Genomic DNA, 21,640 nt, shown 5'->3' on the forward strand with positions numbered 1-21,640 from the left:
TAAATAATATAATATAATATAATATAATATAATATAATATAATATAATATAATATAATATAATATAATATAATATAATATAAAAACTGAAAGCTATCACCTCCACCGTAAGTAACACAGTTTTAACCCTTGCCTTCACATTGTACGCCACACAGTACATGCACACGCACGCACACACGCACGTACGCACGCACGCGCCATGCTTGGTAAAATTCTTGTCCGCTTTTAACCCATCCATGGTCAGTCCTTCCTCCGCGGCAGACCAGGAGCGGTGGGCTGCCAGCCGACCGGCGCCTGGGGACCCAGTTCCTTATCGTCACCATCGGTCAGGTGGTGATCTTCTTGCTTGTTTTTAGTGGGGATTTTTATGGACGATACCCCATGTGCAAATGTAACCTGTCTAAACATACAGAAACCACAATGAATCTGATAGGTTTCCTGCATAAAATGGGCTTTTTAAAATATATTTAAGGATCAAGTAAATCATCACCCCATTGATACATTGCTATATTTATGGAAATACAATAAGTGCTTGACTGAGATTGTTGTATTTCGTTACATCTAAAAACTGGGGATGGCGCTGTTGTTCCAGTACAATCAGAGGTGCCACATGTTTATCCTCTGAGAAAATCTTTGAAACAAAATAGTGATCTATATTTAATAACACCTTTATCACACTTCCATGTGCTAGATGTGATGTACCGGAGACTAACAAACCAGGCATAGCTTTAATTGCCCTTTATCAGAAAAAAGAGTCATATAATAAGGAGGTGAAAGACAAAAGGTGGAGTGCAGATAATGAATTTATGACAGGCTCACTTAGTAAACTCGTGAACCAGCAGTCAAGCAGGAGGCATGACTCTCAGTGAAGTCGACCTTTAAAAAGTGCAGGAAAGCAGAGCTCTCTAGGCAGGTTGTTGACTGTTTCGGACTCTTGCAGGTGAGCACATCTTGAGTTTATCTGAATGTGGGGATGTGAAGTGAATTCAGCTTTAGGTGACAATCATCACATCACTGCTTTTGAGTCTGATTGTTTTAGTTGTGTGGTCTGATTTAGCTTCTGTGCAAATTACACTGAATACTTGATTGGTACAATTTGCTTGCACCAAAAATCATTTTAAATGTCGTTAACACTTTTAGTGCATTCTCGTGTGATTTGATGAGGATCACAATATGAAGTACATGACGAGCATTATGATAACAAGTAAATTATTAAAGTACAAGTTAATCAGACATCTTCAAGTTACCTTTAACTTTGCAAAGCAGTGACGCAGTGAGCGGACAGTGATTCCAGGCAGCAGATAAAGCTCTGAGGAGAGGACAGACTTCCCACATGGACTCCAACAGTGCCGGCAGCGTGCAATATGACCGCTGGAGCGAGAACAACATCAACATGAACGTGGAGGGATCACAGTCTACTATGACCAGGTGAGGCCAAATGACAGCTGACAAAAAGATGCAAAGATCAAACATGAGGTTTTCATGTTGTTGAGAATTTGCTGACACTACTAAGCAGAGTTCTAGGAAGATGTGGACGAGGTTTTAACAAACTTTAAGTGTACTGAAGAACACCAGTAAAAATCAGGATTTCAAAACACACTTGCAGCACAATGGTATTACATCACAAATGTGTTGTAAATATACTTGAAGTGAAATCAAAGTACACTTTAATTAAGCATGCTAACAGTATATTACAAAGAACTCGAAAATAAGCATACCTTTTCAGGTCCACAAACCTATTAAAGACCTGAGGTCGTCCAGTCAAGTGCTCCTGGAGGTCCCCAGATCCAGACTCAGGACTAAAGGTGACTGAGCCTTTTCAGTGGCAGCCCCTAAACTTTGGAGCAGCTTGCCGCTGGACATTAGGGCTGCTCGGACTATGGAATCTTTTAAGTCCCAGCTGAAGTCCCATCTTTACTCAGTGGCTTTCAGTTTGGTTGGGCGTTGACATCCTGGCTGCATATATATTGCCTTTCTCCATTTTATGTTCATGTATGTTGTTTTTGTAGTGCTTAGAAGTCTGTAAAGCACTTTGGTCAACTTGGTTGTTTTTAAATGTGCTATATAAATAAAATTGACCTTGATCTTTCAAAGGGATACTTTATTACTATTAAAATTATTTGTAATTTAGTACAAGTACACTTTAGTACAATTTATGATATACTTACAATAAAGTATTTTTTTTATAAATACTTTGAAATACCACTTTAAGTATTGCAGAATTAGTATATTCATATTTACTACATTTAAGCTAAACTTAATGACATCTATTTAGATGTACACTTTTTAAAAGCACATGTCAAACATTTTAAATCAAGCACACAAAGTAAAAGTGAACCTGTAATGACTCTTCTGTACTTAAATTATATTTCTAATACACTAAAGTATATTATTTTTTGACTTGGGAAATTAATTGTGATTGGGACAGTTTTGAATTTCTACTTAGTGAAAGCTTTCTCACCAGAAAAAAAAAAAAAAAAAAAGACCAACACATAATACGCTACTGAAGATGATGAGGTTGATCATATTCTTCATTAGCACAGCTTTTTAGCACTGTCACAATCACCCAAAATCACACTGTCAGACCCATCCAAACCTGAATGGGACAAACAAAAACGACCTAATTCCAAAAGTTAAAAAAAATGATATGATCACATTTTAACTGATTTTGTTGCAGTCACACATCAAACTCATGCTTCATTCAAAGGTCTGTGCATTAGCTACGACAACTTGATGACCTTATGATGGAAACTTGGTAAAACTTATGTCATTTTCCTCATCTCATGCATTGTAGGGCCGACTTCCTGTTTGATGCTTTTCCTGCATACATATGTGATGTGATCAATTTCAGAAAATAAACTCTGCATAGTTACACTGTCCCATTTGACCTTACATCCCAGTCATTGATTTGATGATTAACTTCAGATAAATTTCATTGCAAAAAATCTGAAATGACATAATTAATATGGAAAAAAAACAAAAAAAAACAAAACATGGTAGAGCCAAGTCATGAAATGATGTTGGAATGATCGACCATATGCTGCTTGGCCTGACTCTGCTTCCCTTTCGCCTTCACAGGATCTACAACAGGATGTGTGTCGGCACCACTGGAATGGTAGTGAAGGTAACAGGAGCTTTGGTTGCACTGGTGACCATCTACATCTTAGGATACGTGACAGGATACTACGTCCATCGGTGCTGATGGTGGAGCCCTGTCGACAAAGAAAAGAGCTCTGGGATGCTGGATAAACCACAAATTTAAAATGTGGTGTAAATAAAAGCCATCCTGTTATTTTGATATTTAAAGGAAATAAAATTGACTGTGATTCAGAAGCCATGTCACTCTAAGAAATGGAAAATGGAAGATTGTGTAAAAGTTTGTAAATGCTGATTTTATTCTGATGTGACTTCTTATGGTGATAATAAACCTGCTTTGTTGCGAACATGAATCAATATGGAGTCAACTGAATTTCTGAAAGTTAAAGTATCAAAGGATGTCCTGCAAATGCAATATGTGCATTCACTGAGTCTCTACTATCACAGTATTTTTACTGCTATGATAGCAGCAAATCAACCTCTGGTAGATTATCCTAGAGAGAAAAGTCTAGAGTTGACCTTGAGGACCTTGCTTCTCCACACTGCATAGTCAACACATTTTCTCAGTTATTGTACTTCATACATTTTGGTCAAGGCCGACTTCTTCCTGTGTAATGATACAGCAGCAGCATTTCTGGCACCACTGATTGACAGCAGAGGGATGTTTCTGCAGGCTGCTGCAGTCATAGTTTGTCTTAGTTCACACAAACCCATGGAAGGTTTTGACCGAGTCAGGATGTGTGCAAGGTGGGCTGAGTTTGCAGCAAATTAATGGATAATCACGTAGATCTGGAGACAATGCATTTTCACAGCTTTTTTCAAAGAACTAGGTATTCAATATGAGCACCTGTAACCACTGTGATAACCATACCATATCCACTATTATCACGTCTAACACGACACCAAGAATAAGGTTTCATAAATGTGAAATGGATTTGTTCTGCAATGAAAAGTCACTTCTGTATTTCAAACAAATCTGATCTCATTTGCTTTGATGCATTTTGTCCACATGTGGCAGACCAGGTCCCGATGTTGACCCCAGAGAGAAGTCTGTGTTTATTACAGCTCTGAAATATTCACTATTCAATATTATTCAGTATTCATATTTTGAGGATATGTAAGGTTTCACAGACATTGTGGACATGTGGGACTGGACGTTCAGAGCAGGGAATGACTGGTGCATGCTGGGAATCGAAACTTTCAAGTCACGTTTACCAGCTTGTGTCCTTCATCGGGGTCATTGAACAGCATATTGCAAACAATGTTTAATAGGACCATTTAAATGTGGTTTGTAATGGACTTTTGAACAATAAGACAGTGTCTCCTCTCTGTGCAAAACATTTGAAGCTGCGCCACAAATCCCTGTTCTGCATCAAGCATGCGACACGTTTCCATGAAATTTGCAGTGGATATTCGTTATTCCCAGAAGATGATTACAAATGTTTTTGGTGAGCCAATGGGCCCAACCATCAGGACAAAACATCAGCAAAATGTCAGATATCTTTTAAACAGAGTCTGATTTCTTTACAAATACCAGGATGGTACTGTATGTACTAAAGAACATATTAATCATTATAGTAGCCCAAACTGTAACTTTCTATGGAAACAATGTAATTTAACTTTAAAAACAACTCAATCAATGGGCTGATTAATTTTACATACAGTCAGCTACGTAAAATGTAATGTGAAAAATGTGAAAATCCAGATTAAGGTCCAGTCCTGGAACCAGAAATGTGCTCAAGTAAGTGATAAAGGACAAAATCCACAGACACACACTTTTGAAAACATATAATCCTAAATTTATGAGTAGAAAATGAGGTTCCAATAGCCTGAGTTTGACATATTAGGTGGATATCTTCCAAAGTGACAGTCTTAAGTCTTCAGTGTCAAATTCCACCTTTTATTACTTCCTTCCACTGCAGCTCAATGAGAGACTCAGAGTGCTGAAGCCTCATATAAGCTTCACGGATAAACTTGTGTATACTGTTCCCTCCATCACTCGTGCCAAAAGAGGAGGAAGAAAGAAACAAATCTTTTAGTGGCTGGTGTGGATTTATATTGAGGCATGTGTATACACCAAATATCCATATCATACCATAAAATAGAAACACCTCGGGCTACAATATGACTGTGTGGCACATGAGAAAAGCTGACATGCATATCAGTTGGGTTATTGAGTTCATTTCTGTTTTTGCCACCATCAGCTTCACTATATCTGGACCAAATCACTGACAGCATGTCATTTGGAAGTCTCTCTTATCTTAGATCACAATTACGATAATGAGGAAGCAATACAATTATATAATACAATACAATTTCCGTAGTGATAAAGCAACATAGTGCAGTCAGTCAGTGTGCAAAATCCAATAAATTTTTATTTTCATTTCTAAAACATTCTTACGAGACCATATAAAGGGCTGAGGTGTTTAACATATTTGGATGATGTCATAGACGGGCTGTTAACTTCATTACATCACTGAGAAAGAAAAGTGTCTGTGCTTGATTAAAATCAAACACACACACACACACACACACACACACACACACACACACACACACACACACACAAGATTAGACTTAAGATATAATTTTACTGTTCGTGTGGCAGGGCATTTAAGATAAGGTTAAGATTAATTAATTATTATAATTATAGACGAATTATTATTATTATTGTTGTTGTTGTTGTTGTTGTTGTTATTAACAGTTTAAATATCATTTAATCAAGACTATACCTGGCCCATAGCAAAGAAAGGTTTTTTTCTTTTTTATGCTGTTATGAAAACAACCTGCACTGGCACTGTGGTCTTGTTCAACTTTTGATGATACATGTCATCATGTGCACCACTTCGTGCACACATGTTTTGAACATGGGCCAAATAGCATGAATGCTTAGATGTAAGGGATTTAAAAACACAGTCCAGGCACAGTGCAGCAGACAGCATGGTGATCCTAACTGAGTTTGAACTAAATTTAAAACATCAGCTGCGGCTTGACAAGCCCATACTGCCCTCATGTGTCCAAACAGAAACAGCCTTACTGCAACCAGGCTGAAATTTGAGGGAATGCTTGATAAAACAATGTTTTCATGTGCCAATAATGCTCCTATCTCAGCCAAGAATACCAATTAAATGTTCTTGAAAATAGCAGCATTTTTTAAAGAGGTGCAATTCTAGAAGTATGTGACTGATACCTTTCAGAAGACAACCGTCACGGAGCCAGACTCAAGACTATAATGATTTACAGTGATGTCTGGGTCTGAATTGATTCTGATCAGATCAGATCACAAATATACAAGAATCAGGAAGTGTGAATGAAAAGATGTCAGTGTCACTCACACAGATCAGAACGGTTGCACTGTGGTGTATTGCACATGCCCTTCTGTGATCAAAGATGTGTGACAGCACTGAGTAAAAATACTCACATTTACATATGAGGTTTGGCTGAGAAACCTCAGTGGCAGACAACTTTCCTTCAACACTTCCGTTTATACCGTACCTGCTACTCTATGTCTAATAACATTTCACCTGAAGTTTGGGATTAATCACTTAACTATGTGATATATGGAAAAAAGAAATAAAGAGAAATGGTGCAGAAGAATTTCTTGTCATTTAGACTTTGTCGTATCTGATTGTTAGACTGGACCTGATGTAGGAGGATGTTCCGCAGCTGGCGTAAGTGTAGCCAGACTGCTGTCCATCCAGTGTTCAGAGGTTCATCACAAAGAGGTGCCACAGTGCAATGTAAATAGATGCAATCATAGAAATTTAGCAGATATGACGTTAAACTAGCATGGCTTTGCCTCGTATCAACATATCCAGATCGTCTCAGGAAAGAAATGCTACAGCAGAATTGTTTAAACTTTTAGACTCTATGATGTCAATCACCTCTGAATGTCAAACTTATGAGTCTTGTGAAACAGGGAGGGATGGCCACAGCTCATAAAGAGGCTCTCACTGTGTTCCTGTTGAACACACACCTGTAGCATGCTCGGGTAAAACAGTAAACGACGTCTGCTACTCTTTCTTGCAAAATGATCGAGTTTCTTCTTTGTTTACTGTGACTCGACTGAAACACAGTTAGCCACATCTGGCCATTTCTAATCAGCTGTGAAAAGCAGCATCAGACTGTGGGGAAATCCGTCAGTGTGATGTCAAATGCTGCGGACAGCCGAGAGGCGGATCTGAAGGAGCTCAGCTAACTCCACAGCGTGTCTGAGCAAAATGAAACATGGATGAGGAGGTCTCCGAAAGTTGGGAGGAAGCTGCTGATAGTGGGGTAAATTATGAAAGGCTCAATATATTTTCAGTACAGGCGAATAGCCTTTTGGTACCTTCTTTATGTGAACCTGGTTGTTTTTAGAAGTTCTGTTAACGTTGTGCTATGTTGATGACTACCGCGGGCCAACAATGTAGCTAAAGCTAGCGTTAGCTTTAAGAAACTTGGCGAGCTAACGTCAAGTAGCTAATGTTAGCCAGTGCGACGGGCTTAACATGGACTTAGCCAGCTAGCTAACTAGCCAAGTGACATTTACCATTTTTTTTTTAATTTATTACGTATGATATAGGGCTAATATGTCTAATCAGTAGTTAACTGTTTGAACTGACGAATATACATGACGCAAGCTAAACCCACGAAAGTACAGTCTTTGTTGAAATGCTTAAATATAGATTGACGTGTGCTAATGCTTAAGCTAGCTCTGTTTGCATAGCTAACATGGAAAATGTGTCAATTGAATGTTGGTGTTACGCTACTTCTCGGCAGATGTACACCTCGCACAAGACAGCAAAAGCCCCTTTCACAACCCACACTCATCTCAGATTTACTTGGTTTTGTATTTTGTAACGCTAACATTAATAAGTGTTGTGCTAAGCATTGATTCTTACTATTCCCCGCAATAGCGACAAACGTCAACCCAAGCATTCTGTAGGCGACAGCTAGCTTATGAATCAACGTGGACCGTCGAAATCTGACTATAATAAAGTGACGATAAGTTTACAAAATCAATTGGTTTGGCAGATTCTTTAATGGGGTCCAGTACCATTACATTATCGTATATTTAGCAAGTACATTTTCTATGGAGCCTGGCTGTAACTCTCCATGTTATGATGTCAGCTTGCTGAACTAACTTGGTGATTTCCTGTAGTTAACGAGGCCAAGTTGTTGTTGGACAACAATTTCGGCCATGTTGCCAGATAGTTGCCGGGTAGCGAGCTAGTTATGTCGGTCACATTTAGCTAACATTAGCTAACGTCGCGGTAGTTTGGCTATCGCTGGCTCATGACGTCAAGAACGTGGCTCTGAGGAGAAGTTGGTCAGGATGTGAGCAGCCCGCCAGGTTGAAGCTGCTCCTTTCTTAAATCATATCCCCCGGTGATTATTCAGTGTGAGAAGATATTTAAAATTGCACCCCATTCTACCTTTACTTAACATTTTTATCTGGCAACATTAGCCGGTTAATGTTAGCTAACTGCGCACTCCCTCTGTTATGACTTGGCAGCTGGCTTCCACATGTATAAATAGCTTGTAACTGAATCCTGCTTTCCATCCACTCTAGGCTTGCTTACTACCTGCCGCACTTCTCTTCCTAAACCCTAATCAAGCTGACCATGTTGTTTGTTGACATGATTGTATGTTTGGACTATTTTTTTCCCCACAGGAAATGGAAAAACGGTTAGAAGAGAAGCTAAGAATCAGCCAGAAAGAAAAGTAAGGCTTTACGAATGGAAGAGCGTGTCCCATATTTATGACTTTTTTAAATAATGGCGTTTTAAATAATGATGTATCTTGCTTGCCTGTAAAAGTATGCACCTGAACATAGCCTAAGACGTAAGACTTCTTACAGATCATTAAGAGCCACCACCAAGAGCCAGTTCATCTCAAGTGATGCACTGATTCCATCCACTTCATTCATTTTTTTAAGTGAGCTGAATTGAAGAGCAGATCCTAACAATTTAGAAATGGTCTTAAAACATGTATCAGGTCTGTAATGTTGCTGATTAGAAGGGACAAACTGAATCAGTACTAAATGTATTTGGGTTTCTGTCACAAGTCTTTTGGCCATGCATGCATCATCTAAGCTATTATTGGCACTGCCGCCCCCGCTTCAAGGTAAAGACCTCTTCCTGTCTGTCAAATCACTGATTTTTCCTGGACTGTCTCTTATTGGTCTGCTTTTAGGGAGTCCAGTAATAACTCTCCACGATCTCCATTGAAGACAACCATGGTGATACAAGACAACTCTCTTCCAGCAGCACCCCCACCTCAGATCCGCATTTTGAAGCGGCCTGCAAGTAACGGGTCATTGGGATCACCCTCGAATCAGAACAGGCCCACACCACAAGTTAAGTCCCTGGCCCAGCGGGAAGCCGAGTACGCCGAGGCCAGGAAGAGAATACTGGGCAGTGCCTGCCCAGAGGAGACGCCTCAGGACAAGCCCAACACTGACCGGTAATAATCCACAAGTGTTGACAGTTTAGAGGTTTTACTTGCAGCCTAATAAGGCCTTGCTCAAGGGCACTAACAGTAAGTAAATACCATGTTGTGCTGCAGACTCTTTGACTTTTTGTGAGCTAAGTATCCAACTGAGACAAAGGTAGCAAATGAATAAGCATTATTGTAAGATCCCTCCACCCCCCTTAATTCAGGTAATAAACGGTTTTCTTTGTTGAATATTTAAAAATCAGCAAGCAGTGTTTTGTTTTTTAAATTTACATAATTAAATTTTTACTTCTGCCAACAACTATACCACGGTCTTGAATTAAATGAAAAACCAAACAAACAAATCTATATTCAAACAGTATGAATAAAACAAGTACAGGTAGATACTCAAATTAACAATCAGAACTATAACTAAGGAGAAAATGGGATTAATTCCATCTGAATCCCAGATTAACTGTTAGAATCCACACATCAGCAGGGTGGTGAGGAGACTTGGTGACCCCCTCCTCCTGGTGTGTTACTTTTGGTTTCATTATATAGGCTGCAGCTATCAGAGGTGCATTGCTTTTGTCTTTGTGTTGGCTTGGCTGGGTTTTGCATGACAGGAAGTGTAACAGTAATCTTAGAAAGCTCTCCGATGGAACTTTGTAGAACTGCTTGAAGTTTCATTTCTTTTGTGTTAGTTGGATTTGAATGCCAGAATGAACCTAAAAATGGACAGTGAAGAAGAAAGAAACCCTCCTAATATCAAGATGCTGCAATATGACTGAAATCATGGGTGGATAGCTGCCTGTTGTGAGATGATGGGGATCCTGTAATCAAGACAGCTCAGGAGGAAGTTTTTGCCCAGCAGTTGGCACATGCGAAAGGATGCTGTCTCTAATTTATTCCTGTCTCTTGTTTTTCTGTCAGGCCAGGGCGCAATAACTCAACATTGCCTTCAGAGGACACCCGATCAAACAATCACACTGTCGGGCAGCCAGACAGTACCCAAGGGTTCCGACAGCACAGATAAGTGGGCCCCAGGGCCACCCAGCCATTGAGGGGAGAGAGATCAAGGCCACCTGAGAGCAAAGACAGTAGTGTATTCTTAAAACTCCCTTCCTTCATTTCCATTTTATTGGACGGCTGCAAGTACAGCCACACTGCTGCTTCCTGCTAGCTGTCCCTTAGAACTGACAGGGAGTGAGGAACTCCAAATGGAAATGCGCTCTCTTCTCTCCCCTCTCCAGTCTGTTTGACACTGTGATGATGGACATCTTCTGGACTCACTGTGATGATCCCTTTAAGAAATGCCCCTCACCTCCGTCTCTCTCCTCCTCCAGTGCCCAGCTGCTCCGTCTCAAGACGCCTGCAAGGCGGAAGCAAAGACTTAAACAAAGGATGGCAGAGAGAGGAGAAGTGACAGGCCATAGCAAAATGAGATGAGCTGGTACTTGGGCAGCAGCTTCTCCTCAGCAATAATACCAGATATCACATCTCACACCTTTACATATGTTTTTAGTTTTTCAGACGTAGGCTGGCAAATTTTTATCTTTTTGTTTTTCTTGCTTGTCTTTAATTATCTATATAGGGATGCTCTGATATCTACCGAGTACAGATAAAAGTACTTCACATCATACATACACCACCAAGAATCCTTTCATTAAAACAGTATCTAGTATTGAGATTTTTAAATGACACATATCTGCAGTTTTTTATGAAATAGGAAACAACATTTTTCAACGTTTGTTTGGTGATGAAATGGTCTAAAATGCTACGTTTTGGTTGCTCCTTACGGTTTAAATACATCCTGGGCTGCAGCTTGTGGTGTCACATCTCCCAGAGTAAACTCACCTCTAATACTGAGTGTTTAACGGGTCCCGGCCCAGTACCTCGAGCTGTCACTACATCCCTAATATGTAAATTGCCATGAGTTTTTAAAAACGGTGGGTAAGGGTCATGTGTGTTGAAGTTGTGTATGTGTCAGATTCTGTTTATGGTGTGTTTTTCTTTTTTTTTTTTTTGATTTAATCTTTTCAGCTGTCTTCCTTGGACCGTCACATCATTATTTCTATCTACAAGTAAAAACCAAACAAAAAAAGAAGACAAATGAAAGGAGTTTGTGGATTTAAATCCATTTTTAAGTAGCTTTTCTGCCTTTTTGTATGAGACGGCAGCAGCGTCAGAGCAGTATTTTAATTGAAATGAACCAAAATCCCATTTTAAAATCACCCCATATGTCAGTTTATTCAGATGTTGTCATGTGAAGGTGGTGTTGGCGGCAACTCAAGGGGAAAGTCAGAGGGGGAATTTACTGCTGTGCTTCACAAGCCTTGTGGTCACATCTCCACCTCGTCACCAGTGTGCTCGTTTCTCGGCATCCCTCACTGACGCACAGCACGTAGGAACTCAGGTGCAGGTGAACGAGACTGAATGAATGATATGAACTAAGATTGTATTTTTCCCGCAGGTTTGATTGCTCAAACAGCAAATGTCCATATTAAAGCTTGGGCTGGCACTTTGTTAGAAACAGTGCTGCTGAGTGCAGTGAAACGTGACTGAAACAATGTCCCCAGATCATGAATCCCTGTTTTTGTTTTTTGTCTTGGCTGTTGGGATCGGGGTCACAGAAGAAACTGTAACGTCACCCTGTGTGTGACTGTTGAAAAACTGATGGTCCACTGCTGAAGTGGATCATAGAGACACAGCTGTATGTGAAGCAGAGAGGCAGTGACGATCTGGCTGACCAGGACCATTGTGCCCAATAGGTGTTCCTAGTTTTTGATCTTTATTTGTTCAGAGATCTCAATAAAGCCATATTCAGAGGTGCACATCATCAATAGAGAAGTTTTTGTAACGGTTCAATTCAGCTTGTGCCTCCTGCATCACATCTTTACTTCCTGGTTGTTGATTTTAGTACTGTAGTTCAAGTAACAGAATATATCCAAGGGAGAATTCACCGATTAGATACAGAAAAGAGAGTCAAGTTCTGGAAATCCAGCCGCAGAGCAGGAGACAGATGGGTTTGGCTGAGATCTGAGTGAGAACACAAACTGCCTGTAAATACTGATTTAATAAAATGATTTGCAAAAAAAAAAAGCCTTTCGTTTTTGTGATGTATGTTTAATTTCCTGGTTTATGCAAAGTTGCTCACAGTAATTGCTTTTGAAGTCAATGGGAACATTATCAGTGTGAGTACCAGGGACATAATTTCTGATACTGCTGTTGAATACTTTTACTGGCTCAGCTGACCCTTTCATTGGCTAAAACATGCAAACCCACCAGCACAGTGTGGCCCTGTAACAGCCCTGAGGGCACACTGTTAAATGAGGCCATAACTTGACAGAACAAAACACGCTACAGTTTAAATAAAAATAGTTTTATTAATACAGGTAAAATATGACTTGGCATTGGTTGGGGATGTGGCTCAGACATCCACTTTGATTGGCTTGGGTGACTGACAGTGTCCAACAGGAGAGAAAGCAGACGCTAGCTAAGACAGATGATTGTGTGATCTGTGGGGACCAGGGGTTGATTAAGAGGCGGCCACGATGGGGAGTTAGACAGAAGGATGTTCAGACGTTTATACTGTTTCTTTGACTCACGTCTCCCACGCAGTAACCGCAGACAGTTCAGGATACCTGCGTCTATTAGCACCTGGAAAAAAAACAAGCTACAGTCAACAAGGGCTTTTAGGAATATTTTACACTTAACGAGATTGTCCATTTGGAGTATCAATCGATGAAAACAGACAAAAAGCAGACATTGTATAAGTACAATACACTGTTGTGCATTTTCTCTTGTCTAATTATGTGGCAACATTTACTTAAGAACAATGTTCGTGTGCAGAGGAGAGAAACCTCCTCGCATGTTGTGAAATTAGGAAATGGCAACTTCAAACAGAAAGAAAAACAGCTTGTAATATAAAATGTTCAAGAATCTGCTTTTCCATTGGTCCAGAAGCAATGCTTTAGTACATTTGAATGAAGTTTGAACGTTTCATGATCGCAAAAGTCAGTGCTTTGCTTTTAAATCTGAGGTTTCAGACTTCCCAGGTGTATAGTTTTCAAGAATTTGGTTCATCTGATGCAGAGAGCAGACACTGACCCCCCACACCAGCAATGGTGAGATTGAATGTACTGAACATGCACAAGTAGTCAGAGAAGTTACAGTGGGCATTTTTACAACCTGCAGTGGATCTTCAAGAACAAATTTTACGTGGATTATAACTTTAATGTGAAGCATCATGGACAATCCCAACATCTGTTGTATCCACAGACTCGTGCGTCTCATCTGGTTGGTGTTGGAGCTCATGTAGCTATTTTTCATGTAAATGTCGATAAACAGTTGTCCTAAGAGGGGACATTAAAGGTTCGTATCATCACCTACCTCCACAATAAAACAAATGAAGAAGTTGAGAGCAGCCACAGCGATGAGCAGCATTTTGAAGCCCATATCAGAGATGTCGTACAGCAGAAGTTGCTGGCGAGCCCAAGACCCAGGAGACACCACCAGCCAAGTCATCAGGGCCAAGAGGAGAAACAGCAGACAGAGGAAAATCACTGCAAAGATAAGAAGAAAAAAATCACTTCTGAGCTGAGATTTCTAGTTTCACTTGTAATATTAGATTTAATTAAGCTGACAACTATGAATATCTGGCCATTTTTTCAGCATGCATCACTCTTCCAACCCCACATCATCATCCTAGGACGTCTCTGATCACTCACCATTGTGGTAGAGAGGTTTCTTGTGAGGGTAGCCCTTGGTGACCACCACAGCCATGATGATGTACTGGTAACCTGATAAGGAAAACACAACAGTGTCCTCCATGTTGGGCAGATTGGCTGTTCCATACACTGTCGAATTGAGTGGAATATACCTACAAAAAAACCCCCCCCCAAAAAACAACCATGTATTAAAGTGCATCATGTGTGGGTGAGATGCTGATCCTTTTCTAACCAGTTACTGACCAGTCCTGTGAGGTGGTGATGAAGAACACGGCCAACTGGCCCAGGATGATCATGCAGGTGTGGATGAAGAGGCTGCCCAGGACAGGCAGGGTCAGCAGACTGGCAGCGGGGCGGCGGGAGTGCAGCTCCTTACTGGGGCCTCCTCTCCCCATCACGATGGCCAGCACAGTCACCAGAAAAATGTCACAGACCAGGAACTGCAGGTCAGCCATGGTCGTCTTCACCTGGACAACACACACGTCAAGATGGCAGGTTTAAAAAAAGGGCTACTTTGACAGTGAGGGTGTGAGGTGCTCCACGGCTACTCACTGTGTACAGGATGAGGATAGCAGAAAACTGAATGAGGCTGTACAGGGCCATGTATCTGAAGAGACTGAAGGAGGTGATCAGGGAACATCGGCCCTCTCTGCGCAGACAATGAAGAAAAACGTGTTATTATCTCTTCTCCTGCAGATAGTGTACCAAAACATTACTGGTTTAGTGGGTGCTCAAAGACGTCATCCACATCCACCCAAGCTTTCGACCTCAACAGATGTAATGCTTTCTGCTTCCTCACCTGATAAGCAGCGGCACACAGCTGATGTTTTCAGTCTTGGAAGTGAAAGGTGAAGCGACTGAAGCCTCAGCATCAGACAGGGAAACCCCGACATCAGCAGCCCTCAGAGCCCCACAGTCATTGGCCCCATCCCCACACATGCCCACCCGGTAGCTGCAGTAATAGGAGGGGTTTGACTAATTAGTGTTTTATTTAAAGGCAGGTCGCAGCCAGTGTTTTATATATATATATATCTATATAGAAATATATATATTCATTCTCTGTTGCTCTCAGTATATTCCTAAATGTTCATTTGCTTTCTGCTCTTCCTCTGTGTTTCCCATCCTTCTGGACTCACTTTAGTTTCTGCAGCTCTTTCACCAGCTGGGTTTTCTGGTCAGGAGACATGCGTGCAAATATTGTAGTTCGCACCAAAACCTGCAATGACAGCATGTGAGAAAAAGAGCACTGTTGGCAAACAATTGACCACCATTGATTTGACTTCTTTCAATCATCATCTTTGTTATTCAAATGAAAATAGTGCTTGTAATAGAGTCTGTTAAGTTATCCTTCATGGATCTCCACATGGAAGTTCATTCTCTGAATGTAACCTCTGAGCTGCCGTGCTGAGGGGTTAGCACTGCCAAGATTGTGCTCATTATGTGCTGCCCCCATGCTCTTTGTCTAATGCAACTTAACCATTGTCCATGTCACTACACCCCTAGTTGTTGTATGCCTGTGTCATTGGTGTATTAGTGCAGTCCACTGTCAGAATATTCCTACTGGGATTACGTAACATACATTACCTTTGGCAGATAATCAGGGAAGTGGTCACAGAGGGCAGCAAAAGACTTGCCATTAATAGCTAAGTGATAGCCAAATCCACCCTGGTACAGGCCCTGAGAGGAGGAAACAAAAGCATCAACAACAGCAAGCAATATTCATTACAGATGAGGAGCATAATTATGGCTACAATCCAAAGTACCACAGCGTGACTAACATTTTCAAGAGTTCTTTCACAGAAACGTCTCACACAACAATCCTCCTCTTCCCAGATGTCTAAAATATATTCTGTGCCAGGACTGAAACAGACTGAGGAGCAGTGAGCTGCAGCGTTGTGTTGGAGCAGGACCAACCTGAGTGATGACCTCAATGGAGCTTTGGGTATCTGTGGCCCCTGCATCTTCCACGTTGAACATGAGGGTGGGCATGGACTGGGCAGTGTGGGGGGTTGCGTTGACGAATATCACCTTCTCATCAAACCCCACCATCCCACAGCCTTTTGCTACATTGACTGCTGTCAAAATGTTGTCCCCTATGTGAAGAACAACAAAGCAAGATTTGACAATGACACTGATGTCATTACGTTGATGCCTGCAACTTAATGCCTTCATGAAGAGGGCGTGCACAGCGCCATTGGGCTGTGGTTAATACAAATACAAAAACATCTCACCAGTGACCATGACACTGCGAAGGTGTGCCAGTCTCAGGATATTAATAACCATGGCACTCTCTGGCTTCACTAAGTTCTTCATCATCAGCAGGCCCACGAACTGCATGTCTTTCTCTACCTCCCCTCTGTGAAAGACACACCACTGCATTAACTCACTGTTGTAGCTTGTAGATTGTGTTTGCAGCACCCATAACTGGACGTACTACACTCTTCATGCATTGGGAAAGAAGGAGTCTTTGGAGTCAGGGCTCCAGACTGCAACCAGTTAGTCACACACTGTGTCCATTTTTGGAGACATTGCTACACAGTTTTATAACTGCGAGCACCAGCGCAACTTACAAATGTGGCCCCTGTTTATTTTTTGTTTCGTTTTTTAAAATCATCATCACATGTCATGTGAAACATCAGTAGCGGCATGGCTAGCTGCCCCAGAAAAAAAAAAGAAAAAGGTTTCAATCATCTGATCCACTTCCTCAATCGGCCAGGGACTCAGTTGTTGTTGCTGTGCAACACATTTTTTATTCTACCCACAAGCTCCAATCTGCCTTCCCAGATGAGAGAGGTGACCCATGACCAGATTATCATAGTTTATAAAAATGCTGCATACTGATTCTACAGCCATTTCTTACAAAAGATGTATAACGCAGACCTACTGATTCAACCCACACTGGACATACTCAAATGAGTCAGTTGTCACTCTGTCAATGTAAGTAAAGAGTCCATCTGCAGTGTGGAGCTATAACCAAATCAAACATCCAGTATAAACTCCCACAGGCATCACTGTACACTGGCAGTAACAGAAGTTCCCTTATGAGCTCTCTCCAGGGGTCTGTCTGACGTCTGCTAATTATTCAGTAGGACACCTCTTCTTACACCTCAGTGTATTTGTGTGTGATAGTCATATCTGGTTGTTGTAGAAAATGACTCTGTTATGTTGCTGCATGCTGGCTTCAGTGGTGCTCCTAAAAGTTCCAGTAGGGAGTACCAGTGATACTCGAGGAAAAGTCTGGAGCCCTGGACGAAGCCACAGAGAAGTCAGAAATGCCGACTCAGTTCTCACCTTTTAATGGTCCTTATGTCAGTGTTGCCTAATGGTTTACAGGCAAGTGCAAGAACCCTGAGGCCTTCACTTGAGAAGTTTCGTAGTTTGCTGGAGAACTGCGCTGGCACTGTGAACATACAGCATCCTGTTAATCTCCGACACTGACGATACCTGATCCACAGGAGCTGGTGTTAAAACATTTCCATTTCAAATCATTAAAAATATTGTCCTGCAGTCACATATTTACACTTAAAAGGATTCATATTATTGTTATTCATGTCATTAATGATGAGTTACTGACCAGTTTCTGCTTGGCAGAGACTAGCCACCATCTCTGGGGATCCTTTGAGGAAAGCGAGAGCTGAGTGTCCCCCCCGGGCCACCGTCACCACACTCATCCTCTGCAGGGCCGAGGAGAAGGGAAACCTCTGAACAATGGCCACCGCCTCGCTTGTGGACTGACAGCAGAATGAAAGAGAGAAATAACTATTGTGCAACACTGGAAACTCCATACAAATTGAAAACTGACATTGTAGGGACACAGTCAGCAAGCCAGGCAACTGCTGGTTTACCCACTTCTGCCTTTCTTGTGTTATTTCATACATTTGCCACATTATCGAAATATGATGCTATGGTTAAGAAATGGAAAGGCCTTTATAGACCTGGGACATGACGAAAATGCAAACTACTCATCTTCAAATATTTTTGTATCAGAACTTTTCCTACTGACGGTTGCAACGTTTGTTCAATGTGAGGTTCAAACAGATTTGCGCCACATGCTGCCTGTGATACATTCAATGTGTACGGTGGACCATCAGTTTGACAACATCATGCAGTTCATTAGTAATTCCTCTAGATGACAGTGTCTACTAATTCCTGCTTCTGCTCTCCTGGTGAGCTTGGTGCTCTATGTAGAACATAACACATTAGCTTACATTAGCCAAACCTGCTTTAACACTGTTGCCTTGCTACAAACTCTAATACATCCAAAGTACAATCCATAAACTATACAGTACAGGGTTCTGAGACACATGAGGGAGGGATGGTGGGGACACTCACAGCTCCTTGAGCTGGACATCTCATAACAGCCAAAACTTTGTGGCCTCCGAACTCTGCATCCAGTGCTTTTCCGTCTCCCTCTGGCTCCTGGAGCGTCTGGAGAGTGACATACAGTTTAAAGATGCTGATTTGAATCAACATGTTAGAGCAGAGGTTCAGGGAAAGATGAAATGTTCTGAGAATGGATCACCAGAGACACACAAGAACATAACTGCTTGTGTTATGACATAAACATTAACATTTGCAAATTAATTTAACATTTGCAAGTTAATTAATGAGGGTTTTTTAAGTAAGCCAGTAAAGCATCAACAAGGTACTGTTTCAGTATGTCATGAAAACTCTCAAACAATACACAGCTCTAGTCAAGGACCTTTTGAAGTAGCTAAAATAAGCTTTACAGTATCATACCCAACCAGTGGACTCGACCATCTTGAGCTCCAAAGGGTCTCCGAGGGGCTGACCTCGCAACAGTGTCACAGTGTGACAGCAGGCCAGACCTGAGAGCATGTGCCCAGGAGACAGGAGTCTGGGCTCTGGGACCAGCTCAGAGAAACCGGCAGGTCCCCCCTCCATCACTCCCCACACATCCAGACCCTCCTCTGTTAGAGTGCCTGTCTGGAGAAACAAAAGTACTCTGATGAAAGGAGACTTCAACACGTCAAGTGGTCATGACTGTCCTCCACATACACAGTGAACTTCAGTGCATGGATCCCCCCTCACCTTGTCAAAGCAGAAGACTGAGACCTTGCCACAGATGTTGATACGCGGTGGACTGATGCAGAAGACGCCCTGGTTCTTCAGCCTGCGCTGGGCATAGATCGTGCCAGTGGTGATAGCAGCAGGCAGGGCAGGAGGCACTGCAATGGTCACAATATCCAGACTCCTAATCACCAACTCCACCCAGGTCACCTTGACACATCCACACACAAGTAAGAAATATCATTTCATTTATTCCTTGGCATGTCAAATAAAGACAAGGCAGACATTATTTGGACCTTACATTGTAGCTTGTACTTACATTGGTTTTGAAGAGCACCACAAAGCTGTAAATGGTGCCAATCAATGCTGAAACAATAAGGAACATATTGGAAAAAGTTTTAAGTGGTGCTGAATTATTTGTCAAATAGGCATCAAATACACCATCTGAGTAACTCAGCTGCAGATACAGATAACGTTTCCTTCTTCATACACTCATGAAACAAAGTTCAGTCAGATCTAAACTAAGCTAAAACTCTTACCAACAAAACCCAGGATGAGCAGGAATTTGGCAGAATCTTGGTAGAAGCGGAAGTTGGTCGGCTGAGGATACAAAATGGAGCTGACCAGGTTACCTTTAGCTGTGAAAAACCCTGAGGAGAAGCATGAGAAGTGTCTTGAGTTGGAAAGCAAACATGAGCACCTAAAGGTGACCTGTGGAGTTTCCTTGTAAACAAACTAAAGTTATGTCTACATTCATTGTTCCTCACCAAAATGTATCCACCGGTTACCTTTAACTGTTAATGCTCACTAAAATGTTACTGATTCAGATCACAAGTTTCTCTACCCACCAGTGCTTGTGACCACAGCGACAGCACCGCTCCCTCCCGGCCTTCCCCCTTTGGCCTGAATGAGCTGGGTACCACAGAAGAGAGTGTGTCTGCGCTCAGCCTCTGAACTGTACTTCCCTTCACCAGCCGGCAGTGGGGTTTTCAGCACAGGGACACTTTCACCTGGACACAGTAATGATGAGGACAGGTTAATACATCAACCCCTCAATGGAAGACCAGCTGGAGGTTGGTGTCATGTCCTTCATGACATGAACATAGACTCTTTTGATGAACTGGCACCAGTTTGCAGTCATCTTGAAAATCACTTTTCACGGCCAATTTGTGACCCTAATGGTTTTGAAATGTGACATGACCTTTGAAGGGCATTTTTTAATTCAATCCTTCATAAAAAATGAAAAATGCAGCAGCAAAACACTGACGTTACTCAGTGTGGAATCGGTGGGTTCTGAGGGGCCTGGTGATCATGGCATTTCATTAACACAAAGCAGAGCAACTAATCAAACAGATGAAGTTAGAGAATTTGACAAATCTCTGCAGCTACGCTCTGCCTGAGGTGTTGAGGGTTTGATCACCTGTCAGCATGCTCTCGTTGACCAGACACTCCCCAGCCAGCAGGGCAGCATCACAGGGCAGCAGCAGACCTTCCTGAGGGATGATGAGACAGTCGCCGGGGACCAGGTCCACAGAGCTCACACACTCCTCCACTGAGAAAACACACAGCTAGGAATGAATGTGCAGGTAGAGAGTTATGGATGGCAGTCAGTCCATGTAGTGGCCATTTGTCAAAATATAGGCTATAACCTTTAACTAAACTTCAAAAATGTAAATCAAAAAGCCACTTTGCACCGTGGGCTTGTAACTTACGCAGGCAGAAGAAAGTCAATGTCCATTTCAAAGTTTATGGGTTTTCTCTATTTATTTTTCCAGAAGCAAGCAAACGAAGAACAAAAAAATCCTGCCTCTCCTGCTCTGGTAAAAAACCATAGGCCCACCCAGGTGCATTCTGGTCCTACACCTACCCTTCTACCTATGTGCCTTCTGGTGCCCATAACCAAATTCTGAAACAAAACAAATGAACAAAATAATAAGTAGACAAACTAAACACTAAACTGGGAAATAATTTAACTAAACAAACAACTACAGAAAATACTAAAGAACTCTAATCTAAACAAAACAAACCTCTAAAATAATCAAACAAAAATATCACTTAGAATTAGCAAACAAAAACTAAAGATTAACAAACAAATAGCTCCCACAGTCCAATATAACAAAATCCCTTCCTGATTTGTTTACTTGTTTTTATTCACATTAATGAGAGCCAGAACACTCATGTTCAGCAGCTAACCCAGTAGCACAAAGCACACACCCACAGCAGTGAGCAGTAAATGCCAGGCCGTGTAATCGATTCAGTCTGAAAGACTGACGTTATTACGCTTGTGTTTATATGGCTGCAGCATTTAACAGAGTTGTTTATCTATGTATTTATTAATGGAACCGGTCTTCTCATGACTACTCCTGT

General features: G+C 41.5%; 2 protein-coding genes across 4 annotated transcripts in view; one reads left to right on the forward strand and one right to left on the reverse strand.

Annotated features, from left to right (window-relative positions):
• Nucleotides 1–889: 889 nt before the first annotated feature.
• Nucleotides 890–21,640, reverse strand: part of atp13a2 (ATPase cation transporting 13A2) — a 29,649-nt gene continuing 8,898 nt past the window's right edge. Inside the window, exons 11-30 of one of the 3 annotated variants that reach the window (XM_070967747.1) lie at nucleotides 20,694–20,825; nucleotides 20,122–20,283; nucleotides 19,813–19,923; nucleotides 19,593–19,639; nucleotides 19,295–19,483; nucleotides 18,983–19,189; nucleotides 18,575–18,670; nucleotides 17,817–17,973; nucleotides 17,534–17,642; nucleotides 16,474–16,598; nucleotides 16,157–16,335; nucleotides 15,827–15,919; nucleotides 15,379–15,458; nucleotides 15,042–15,194; nucleotides 14,795–14,891; nucleotides 14,486–14,709; nucleotides 14,243–14,394; nucleotides 13,905–14,077; nucleotides 13,004–13,172; nucleotides 890–900 (exon numbers count right to left, since the gene is read on the reverse strand). In XM_070967747.1, coding sequence (XP_070823848.1) covers nucleotides 13,005–13,172; nucleotides 13,905–14,077; nucleotides 14,243–14,394; nucleotides 14,486–14,709; nucleotides 14,795–14,891; nucleotides 15,042–15,194; nucleotides 15,379–15,458; nucleotides 15,827–15,919; nucleotides 16,157–16,335; nucleotides 16,474–16,598; nucleotides 17,534–17,642; nucleotides 17,817–17,973; nucleotides 18,575–18,670; nucleotides 18,983–19,189; nucleotides 19,295–19,483; nucleotides 19,593–19,639; nucleotides 19,813–19,923; nucleotides 20,122–20,283; nucleotides 20,694–20,825 — 2,654 coding nt within the window. In that variant the 3' untranslated portion in view covers nucleotides 890–900; nucleotide 13,004. Of the gene's footprint in view, nucleotides 901–12,874; nucleotides 13,173–13,904; nucleotides 14,078–14,242; nucleotides 14,395–14,485; nucleotides 14,710–14,794; nucleotides 14,892–15,041; nucleotides 15,195–15,378; nucleotides 15,459–15,826; nucleotides 15,920–16,156; nucleotides 16,336–16,473; nucleotides 16,599–17,533; nucleotides 17,643–17,816; nucleotides 17,974–18,574; nucleotides 18,671–18,982; nucleotides 19,190–19,294; nucleotides 19,484–19,592; nucleotides 19,640–19,812; nucleotides 19,924–20,121; nucleotides 20,284–20,693; nucleotides 20,826–21,640 lie in introns of those variants that run through there. The other 2 variants (XM_070967749.1, XM_070967748.1) reach the window with 2 other exon arrangements.
• szrd1 (SUZ RNA binding domain containing 1) lies at nucleotides 7,238–12,603 on the forward strand. Its single transcript, XM_070967750.1, has 4 exons — nucleotides 7,238–7,370; nucleotides 8,752–8,801; nucleotides 9,273–9,542; nucleotides 10,446–12,603. Exons 1-4 carry the CDS (start codon nucleotides 7,323–7,325, stop codon nucleotides 10,546–10,548), a joined length of 471 nt encoding a protein of 156 aa, XP_070823851.1. The 5' UTR covers nucleotides 7,238–7,322; the 3' UTR covers nucleotides 10,549–12,603.

The sequence above is a fragment of the Chaetodon trifascialis genome, chromosome 8 (assembly GCF_039877785.1).
Source record: "Chaetodon trifascialis isolate fChaTrf1 chromosome 8, fChaTrf1.hap1, whole genome shotgun sequence".
Taxonomy (NCBI): domain Eukaryota; kingdom Metazoa; phylum Chordata; class Actinopteri; order Chaetodontiformes; family Chaetodontidae; genus Chaetodon; species Chaetodon trifascialis.

What these genes read in the sequence shown, in the direction of transcription:
- szrd1 (XM_070967750.1), top strand. Translation starts at nt 7,323, where the DNA reads ATGGATGAGGAGGTCTCCGAAAGTTGGGAGGAAGCTGCTGATAGTGGG. An exon ending in AGAATCAGCCAGAAAGAAAA is followed by an intron (nt 8,802 to 9,272) that starts GTAAGGCTTTAC and finishes GTCTGCTTTTAG; the next exon opens with GGAGTCCAGTAATAACTCTC. An exon ending in GACAAGCCCAACACTGACCG is followed by an intron (nt 9,543 to 10,445) that starts GTAATAATCCAC and finishes TTTTTCTGTCAG; the next exon opens with GCCAGGGCGCAATAACTCAA.